The 9,855-nt window shown below is 39.8% G+C and overlaps 1 protein-coding gene across 1 annotated transcript; it reads right to left on the bottom strand.

Moving 5' to 3' along the window:
- Positions 1 to 999: 999 nt before the first annotated feature.
- On the bottom strand, positions 1,000 to 9,333 carry LOC131892274 (uncharacterized). The gene is made up of 5 exons (XM_059242078.1): positions 8,828 to 9,333; positions 4,633 to 4,956; positions 2,533 to 2,893; positions 2,294 to 2,471; positions 1,000 to 1,955 (listed from the first exon to the last, which is right to left on the bottom strand). The coding sequence occupies exons 1-5, from the start codon at positions 9,281 to 9,283 to the stop codon at positions 1,439 to 1,441; spliced, it is 1,836 nt and encodes a 611-aa protein (XP_059098061.1). The 5' UTR covers positions 9,284 to 9,333; the 3' UTR covers positions 1,000 to 1,438.
- Positions 9,334 to 9,855: the final 522 nt, after the last annotated feature.

The following is a 9,855-nucleotide window of genomic DNA, read 5'->3' on the forward strand; positions in this document are numbered from 1 at the left end:
TTGACATGATGGCTTCTTTGAAGTGGTTCAACGTTTTGGCGTTTTTTATTGTAAAAGGTAATCGATTCCAATGGGACGTTAATCTTTATTTCCCTACATATATAACAAATTAATAAATTATTATCATTATTATTGTTATTAACCTTTTCGCGACTCTTAGTCTTGTCAGATTGTAAGATGTCTAAAACTGCATGTACTAATACAAATAGGAATGAAATGGTCCAGAATGATAAAATAGTAGACTTGATTGTCAGACCGATAAAATTGTAGACTAAATTGTGATGCCACAGCAGAGATGACTGGAGTTGGTTCAAAGAACATGAAAAAAATGAAGACGGGAATCAAAGATAATACATAAACAGGTGGGTGCCGGTAAATAGTGGAAATATTGGTTATTGCCCCGAAAATATGTTTTACGTTCTGCGCTCCAGAGGGCGCTTTATCATTCAGCCTTTACCAAATAAAGGGCCAATTGGGCCACTTCCTCGTTATTGAATTAGAATGCGTTTGTGTTGTTTTTGTCTAATTCTATCAAAATCTTATTTTCAATTAGTGCCTCGGGTCACATAATGTCTGGAAAAGAAATTGCTTTCAAGGCAAGGCAAGAGCAGTTTATGTAGCAATCTACCGTGCCTCTTCCGGCTCTCTTTGGGCCGTGTGACGTTGCAAATAAGGGCCCTTATTGCAGTAGAGTGGGTAGGTCAAATTGAACAGATCCCTTGTCAACTCCCGTCGTTTATGGGCTTTGGCTGGGAGCCGTACAACGGTATTTGACCGCCAATGTTCCAAAGAAATGTCAGACCAAGGGCAGTAAGGTAGGTCCTTGACCGAGAAGGACAACTTGTGTCCGGTAATCACTTCCGGAAAGGTCAGGTTCCCAATTCTGTTGGACACTAACCTTGTCAACCCGATGGTGAGGGGCTCAGTCTCGCATATGGAATATGGAAAAGATATATCCATTACTCTAAACACTATCAAAGATATTTGCGCCTATTTTGTGGAGGATGGAAGTCTAAATGCGACCAAAGCTTTGAGTCCGACTACCCCATTATCATAGGCACTTTCTAAGAGGCCAGATTTTGTACCACAACCACGGTCCAGGAAAGAATCCTATTACACGAAACCTCTTTGCACGCTTTGGGATATCCCCTGTTCATCATGCATCAGCTGTAGCTGTTAGTTGGGACTAGGACCAAGACCTCTTCTATCATTGAAACAATACTAGCCATTTCAGACTTGCTTTTTTGTTTGAAGATGGAACCCTTGAAATGGTCAACTAGGAAATATCAGTGCTTCCAATTAGAGTGCCTGTATTCTGATCTTCGACAAAAAGGTCTCCTTGACAGTGACAATGATTATTGGGGTTGGTCTAACTAATATGAAATCCTTGATGGGAATACATCCATTTGCCGATTGCTTTTCAAGTTTCAGCTTCCGGTCATTGTCCCACGATACTTCGTTTGCGCATGTCCATCACCTTTTCAAAGATGAAGGCTACCATGCCCAGGATGATTCCTCCACCCAAAATAAACAGAGCCATCCACATCATGTCCAAGCTCATCCGGATCCCGTTTTCGTTCTGATCCGGTTTAAATTGGCCAGGTAGAGCAACTAATGGCAATTGTTCATATAGGGCCCTTTGATGGAGGCCTGATTCTCGGAACCGTTCAATCACTGTATTCAAATATGGCAAGTATGGGGAATATTTCCGTAATCTATTAGCCATGAAACCGCTGAATATGGACTCTCTGGAAAAGTACCGATTAGGCAAACCCATATTAACGGGGTCCGTTGGATAGTTGGTCATCTCAGAGTCTTTGGGACAAATGATGACCGCTCCTCCAGACATGATTTTGTCTGTCACCGCATCCAAATCGTCATTGAGAGAATACAGGGATGAGGGATTATCTTCAACGTAATCCAGAAAGCGTTGAAATCCTGTTCCGGATTTTTGTCTGGGAATAGTAAAAAAATGAAACTACGCACCATTGAACCAAAATACACAACGCCCATCTGTAACATTATGTACCCCCAGAAAAATTAGGGACTTACTACTGCATTTGAACTAGTTACAGCTACCGTTGGTGTCCATTTTCTTTTAAAGGTCAACTTTGTTAAAGGATGTAGTTGGGTGAATATTTGATGCGGTATATTGAAAAATATCCTTAAAAGACATGATTACGTTTTAGAATAGAGATAACAATTTTGAAAAGATACGACATGCGGTCCAATTGTCTTCCAAAGGTAACCGTTTTGCAACTGATTTACTTGGAAATTTGTATTGAGCACGTACTTGAGCAAAAATCCGAGCAAATCCAGCAACAAAAGATCCCGTCCGCTATTGAGAAAATCATCCGTCGTCTCAACCTTGGGTTCCAATGATGGGGCAATAAGATTACTTCGTAGGTTTGAATTGAAAAAACTTGTAACGAAGAACGAAAATATTGACCACAAGACGAACAAAAGCTTTCCTAAATAACGAATGGTGCAATGATTATTGCAGATCATGAGATTAACAAAACGTATTCGAACCTGACGACCAAGATGGAAACCACACCAAAGGATCGGGTTCCACAAAAGCGGTGAAGGTAAGGAGAAGGAAATCCATGGGGTGTCCAGGATTCTTATACAAGGTTTTTAGTCTAATCAGGCTCTTATAAACGTGAAAAATCAAGGCAAAAGTAATGGAGAAGAGACTCAAACACGTAAAGACTGAGATCCAGCTCCAGAAATCGAATCCCCGACCCAAATTGCCAAAAGCCACAAGCTTCTGCGGTCGTCTGGTGCAATATTTTAGTTCCAAGGTATCAGTATACGAGGTGCATGCAAAGTCTCTGTATCCATCAACGTGAAGGACCACAGTCAAGGCCAAGTCTATTTTACCTCGATACAACTGGAATAACAAAAAGGCCTTGATCTACTCGAAGTTTGGTTACGCCGAGTTCTCCGCTCTTCTTTGTTGGTCGTATTCGAGATTCAGGATGTTAACAAGATAAAATACAAGGTGAATACAGGGATGGGCATAAGTCATGTAACATAGATTTTCAACAAAACATTGCTCTGCCCTCAATAATAGGTGTCTATGTTTGGTAAAGCAATGGGTAATTTACTTATATTCTTTTGATGTGAAGGTCATTCAAAAGGACCTCCTTGTTTTCTTGACGCGTTCTTACGACAAACAAGGGCAGAGGAACAAGCTGCACATATAGCAACTCAAAGTTCAGGCCTGACCCCACGACAGTTTTGACCATTTTTGGGACTTTTCCATGTGGTCCTTGATAGAGAGGTGCCAACAAAAGGCCCATGAAAATCAAAATGACCTGCTAGCTACTATTAGGAGGGTTTGGGATCTGATTCCAGACAAAACTGTTTGTGCAGCTTGCGCCTCTGGCCTTGTTCATTGTAATAAGGTTTCACTTTCTATTCTTTCTATCGGGAACGACAGACAAAGAGTACAAAGCCGGGAACGACAAAAAAGGCTGTGGGTTTGAATTTTTCTCGCTCTTTTTTTATGTCAGTCCTGGAGGCGCATAACCTAATGATACAGTTTTTTTTAAAATAATGACATCAGATTAGAGGATAATGGTCTGAAAGCTTACAACTCTCAACATTTGATTGTGTCATGAAAGGACCAAAACTATTGTCAATTTTACGTCTGTCCTAGTCAATTTGATTGTCAAGTAACAGTCTAACTTTATAATATATTTCTTGAGATGTGCCGTTATGAGGGAATACACACATCTCAAACAACAAATTCGTATTCTCATTCAAGCCATTATTGGTCATTTTAAGCAATATATTTTCTATCATTGCACAATAATGTCAAAAACTTGTGTTTTGATTATTTAAGCATAATACTAAAATTACGATTTTACGATTTTTCAAGTTATAAACCCAACAGTATTAGGTCTAGGACTTGACCAAACTTCAGCAAATGGCGATTTTTCTCAGTGTTACAGAACTCAAAAAATGAAATTAGTTGATGTAGTTCTTTTCTGTCACCGCACTGACCTCTTGGCTCAATATCAGAATACTGTTCGCTCGAACAAGTCGGCAATTTAGATAAATGCGCAGGTGCTTTTCTGGGGAGTTTGTATGTACTTTTGCTCCATAGAATGACGTCAAATGGGTGGTTTCTCCTCACTTCTCAAGGGTAATAGGGTTTGATCCAACCAAAAACCAAAGTCATTTAATGAGTTAAAGCACCACGTGCAATAACACTAGGCTCCGGAAGAAAATCATTAGTATACAATTAAGATCAAATCAATTAAAAAGTGTCCTAATGTAACGAGCATTGCAAGAAAAAAAGGAATGTTTGCTTCTTGTAAATAAAATGAAGACATTTAATGAATAAACTAGTAAATCCGACCTTTTTGCCATTGTAGGACCTTTTTGTACATTTCTACACCTTTTTGCATTTTGTCCAATTTCATTTCTTTTGGCCTCAAAAGAGCAAATGTGTTCAAGTTTTAGCGATAGGGTATTATCCCTTGGCTAACTGATAGCTCTTGACTGATATTTCACATTATTTGCGACATTTTGAGATCTCAATGAAAGATCACTCTTTGAGATGAAATATGCGCAAATGGCGCTAATGTCAAGATAAAGCTTTTTAAAACACTTCTAGAATACCTGTCCCAAAAGCGCTTTTGACCTGTTCAAATCTGCTCCAGATGCTTCAATTTGTCCGTGAATAAATTCCACGTTGAGGTTGTGCTTTTGCCCAAAAAGCTTGATGGCGTCAACCTCCACGCCCCGAATCTTATCCCCTGGTTTCTTGGGTAACATCACCATCGGGTTTAATCCAGAATGCCCCACGACGAATCGTTGACGGTCCAAAATGTTTCGACAATAGCGGTTCCAATCAAATGCTTTTTTAAACCCACGGCCAGGAGTCCAAAGGTTCACATTTTTACTCCAATAAGCGCCAGATTGTCGGCCGCAAAATATGTTGACCTTGAGATAGAACACATTTTTGAAGAATTACCTGATGGTGGGCCAGGGTAGCCATTAATCTATCCTTATTCGATAAACATTGATCTATTAATTCTTATTTTCGATCAATGACAGATGCGGCTTAAATATAGCTTTACTTGATGGAATGTTATCTGACAAGATGACGAAACTTATCACTAGAATATTTTTTTCTCAAATTTGGTCTGTCGTACATCTAGAGGTTTGCAAATATAGCAAAAGCAAGTATTTATTTATTTTTAAATCAAACAATCGATCAAAGGCGCCAGTTTGTTTGATTGCCGATTGCGCCCAAGTTAACCGATGTATTTCAGCAAACAATGAAACAAATTCTCAGCTTTGGAAAAGCAGGGAATAGGGCTAAAACTGTAGGGTGTCAGCATCTTAGTGTCACTTAAAATACGTGAGGTCTAACTTCGATGCTCATAATCTGAGAACCTGAAATTTCAAGCAAAACATCACCAAGAGTCACAATAAGGATATTCTTTTTTATTCTATTCAATAGCCGGGGATTTCTATGTATGAAATTTCTAAAAGTTAGGCTTGAAGAAAGTTGATATGGACGAGTTTGCCTTTTCATGCCGTCGAGTTTGAAGAGAAGGCCAATACGGGCTTGCTTGACCAAGCTTCTCTTGAGACGAGAGGCAATGACGAGGTAGAGAGGTTTGAGATGTTGACCATATTGACTTCTTGAAATCCGAGCATGAATGAATCACATCCAAAGAAAGGCCCAACGATTAAGTATGGAGACAGTTTTCTTTTGTGAAAATGGGTTTTCAAGGTATAATTTTTACAGTCATTCATAAAACCATTTACAACCAAACTTGATGCGCAAAAATCGTGTTTCTCTTCACGAGTGACTGGAAACTTTTCAACCACTTGTGAACACAGAGCCATGAAAAAAGTTTCCAAACGTGACGTTTGATTCCGTTTTAAGAGAGTGACCATTACACCTCTGAAAACTAGCTTTCATAAAAGGAGGAATATACCGTCAACTTTTCAGGTAGACCTTCCGCCTGTAATAAGGCTGTAATTGCAAACAGCTGGAACATCCAAATGGGCGGCAGCTGAAAAGATTCTTTATGATTCAATGGCATTCAAATGTTATGCAAAAAGTGATTTGACGTTTTTCCGTTACCAAAACACTCCATGCACCAAAGACAATTCTAAACTTATTAGTCTTCTCCCGTTCCAGAAGTCGTTTCACATTTTCTAGTAAGCAGAACAAATTTACACTGAAAATAGATGTTCTGGTCTGTTTGTCATGTTTTTCTCTCTACTTCTTTTTTTTGGCTCCTTCTTTTCTTATTAATTCGAACCAATAGCCCCATACGTTGCACGAAATATGTTTTACGTTCGTCACTTCAGAGGACGCTTTGTCATTCATCCCCTACCAAATAGAGGGCCGATTAGGTCAATTCCTTTTCATTGAATCATAATGCGTTTGTGTTGTTTTAGAATAATTCTCCCAAAATCTTATACATAATTAGTGGCCCGGGTCACATAATGTCCGGAAAAGATATTACGTTCAAGGCCAGGCAAGAGCAGTTTATTTAGCAATCTATGTTGCCTCTTCCCGCTCTCTTTGGGCCGTGTGACGTTGCAAATAAGGGTCCTTATAAGACTTCCTTAAAGTCTTTCAATTTCATTTTGTATTCCCTTAACTCAAGTTAGTGTTGCAGCTTGGCCTATGTAACATTATTGACTATCTAGGTCATGTCTTCTTTAATTTGCCCAGGTCCTGATGAAAACAAGCTTTTGCTTACTCAGAACCTGAGGAATTACATGCTCATGAAATTTTTGATATATGAAGATGCCAACTCAAAGATTAGATGCCAACATTACCCAATCATGGTCAAAGTGCTCCTGAAATAAATCTATCTATCTATGATGAGCTTTCTTAGATTTTGCAAGAAAGCCTAAAGCAAGTACAGGGCATTTTTGGCTGATCGTCCATAACACTTGACTTCAAGTGCATATAAGCAGGCTTTAGTCAACTTTTCAAAATGTGTATGTATTTAGAGTCCTCGGTATAACATAGGCCAATAAATCTCTTTTTGTTGTTCACAACACGTCACAAGAACTTGATTTTGCATCAAGCAAACCTTTTTGTTTGGACATCATGGCAGGCCTGCCATTAGAAATGACTGCAGATCTATGTACGGAAATTCCATTTCAATCAAGCTGCTCGAGGCATTATGTTCACATTTCGTTAGTTCGGCAGAATAAAATCAACCCTTGGCAAGATCGTAGTCAGCCACATTTAGATTAATGCCATATCACTATTATCTATAGCAATGGGGTGTTCTACATCACTCGACAAATTGAAAGAAGTTAAAAATCATTATTCTTAGGAAAGAATCCCTTCCTCAGGAATCCGGGTATTTTGATAACGCGGAAACTGGATTGCCCCGTCGGAAAATCCAGAGTTCCTCTCCTTTATACGCAAGAAGGAGCCCAAGCATGAATAACACAGAAAAGACAGAAGCAGAAAAATCGAATTACCACTAATGTTGTGTAACATTGGTTAATGTGATATATTTATGAGATATGTACTCAACTACATGCTGTCGACAACTGTCGTTTACTGTTCGAAACGCAAATGAGGATCAAAGAGAGCGCTTGCTGCTTATGAATTCAAGCGCGCTTAAAACCGGGAACATTTCAAAGGTTCCGTGGTAAAATGTGTCTCACATCTGAGGGCACGAGGGCCGTTCGAGACAGAACAGGGCTAACCTCATAGGTTTGAAACTAAGTCAAATGATTTGTTTTCTAGAAGTTGGTGCCAAAGTTCAATAAGTAGTGAACAACTTTTGTTTACAAATCTTGTTCATGTGGACACGCGTTGTTGACAAAGTTATCCTCCTTGAGCAACCCCTACACGTTTGGAAACGTGGAAATCAGTGGGGACTTATCAAGGAGGATGCTTGGAGGACTGTGTCCGACATTGCTTCAGCCATTGGCTTGTCAGTTGGCGCCACCCATCTTATTCTTCATGAGGATCTTAGCCTTTTAAAGAAAGCTGTCAGATGGTTCCCTTCCCTCATCAAATATGAGCACAAACAACTCCAGCCTCAAATTTCACGGCATTTTCTGTTCTATTGCTTATTGTTTGGTCAAGTCAAGCACTCCCGAAGGTGCATAAAGAGTGTCTTGTCATAGGTTCTATGAAATCAAAACGAACAGATAGCATTGTTGAAAACAAGGGACTAGAAATAATAAAAAAAATCAATACAATTGGTATTTTAGGTAATTCGATACATCCAGGGATTTCAGCATCCTCTTGAAAAGCCGGAGACTTTCGAAATTCCGAAAGGAGGGGTCCAAGTTGTTCCACCGCTCCAAAACCCTTAGACTGAAACACCAATTCCTAATCTTTGTCCGAGCCAATGGTTTCCTAAAGTGCGGGAGTCTCCTAAGTGACCTTATTTGTGGCTCCGGCTCCTCTTTCAACCGGTCCAGGCTGGTACTCAGCCCAGGAGCAATCCTGATCAGGCCAAACCGAAAGAGTATTTCACAACATTATGTCAAGGTCTTGAAAGTTACGTTCCAAAAATTGGATTTGAACCATTTGAGATGACAACTTTTGCATTGATTGCACTACCGCATTTTTGGAAGGTTTTAGAGTAAATACTAATTTGTTTGACCCGTTCTAGCCAGCTAAAATATTGTTTTTCAATTTGATATAAAACGGCAATGAAAAACCCCGATCATGTAAAGATTTTACTTATGAAGTCCTTAAGCAAATCTAACTCATCTAGTAAAAACACGAAATCAGTGTCAAAACTGAGATCCAAATTTTCTATTGCTAAAACTCCTTCTGAACGCCCTGGCGAAAGTTTCTCTTGGTTACCTTAACGTTCTTGGCTATTGGATCCTCTACCAATACCACGACTTGTCGGTTGATTGTAGCAATCAGCTCATTAGAGGCTCCCATGACGATCAGTTTTGAATTGGGAATGCGCTCCGTGAGATCGGCCACTAATCCAAAGTCTACAGGGTTCGACCCAAATACCAATCCAACTATACATCCCTCAGACCTCCGGATGCTCATGATGTAGCTTTCTCTACGATCCACAGACAATCCATCAAAGCTAAAGAGACCTGGGGATCTACCGTGTCGAATCAAAGGTTCCAATGCCCGGTTGGTCACCAATGGGCATCCAAACTGAGATTGGGTGGACGTGGCAATCCCAGCTTTCACGGGATCAAAAGGTGTGCCTGAGAACTTCGCAAGCTGGCCAGTAGCAACCATTGAATGAGACAAGAACGCAGCAAAATAGATAACTTTCCATTCGTATATGTTCATCTTGGAGCTCAATCAAAAATGGCATTTTATCCACCACTTTTATATATGGGATGGGTGACCTTCGAAAATGGCATTTACTAGACAAGGCGGTAGAGCTTTGCATTTTTGCCACGAATCTCAATTTAAGTCTAGCCTTTATGACAGGGTTGTCTGGATATTTCGGGCAACGAGCTAATTGTGAAGAAATCGGCGCAACAAAAAGGATTCATCTTCAAAGGGGTTGTTGTGAGTCACATGGTGCTCTGTTTATTTCCAACTAATCAGTTGTTAGAGTGTGACCGCCTCGCAATTCCTGCTGGGGAGGATATCTTATGGCAAATGGCAAAGTACCACTAAATGCCAACGAAATTGTCTCACAATAAACTTAATTGGATGAGGTTCACGGTTGTAAAAACTATAATGAAGTTTAGGATCCATTAGATTGATGCCAAAATGTGTCAAATGTTATCATTTGCAAGGATCTGAGTGGGAGAATGGCTTCAAAAATATCCCAACGGCGAAATTCGAAGCATTAGTTGTGAAAGCTAATTCGACTTGGCCAAACGGTTTTAATAACCAAGGGGTCATGATGA

This window comes from Tigriopus californicus, chromosome 12 (genome assembly GCF_007210705.1).
Source record: "Tigriopus californicus strain San Diego chromosome 12, Tcal_SD_v2.1, whole genome shotgun sequence".
NCBI lineage: Eukaryota > Metazoa > Arthropoda > Copepoda > Harpacticoida > Harpacticidae > Tigriopus > Tigriopus californicus.

Bases quoted from the DNA above. Each gene is read 5' to 3' on its own strand.
- LOC131892274 (XM_059242078.1), bottom strand. From the start codon at position 9,283: ATGAACATATACGAATGGAAAGTTATCTATTTTGCTGCGTTCTTGTCT. The intron at 4,957-8,827 runs GTAACCAAGAGA...TTCTATCTCAAG, and splicing joins CAATAGCCAAGAACGTTAAG to GTCAACATATTTTGCGGCCG. The intron at 2,472-2,532 runs GTTCGAATACGT...TTCGTTATTTAG, and splicing joins GTTTCCATCTTGGTCGTCAG to GAAAGCTTTTGTTCGTCTTG.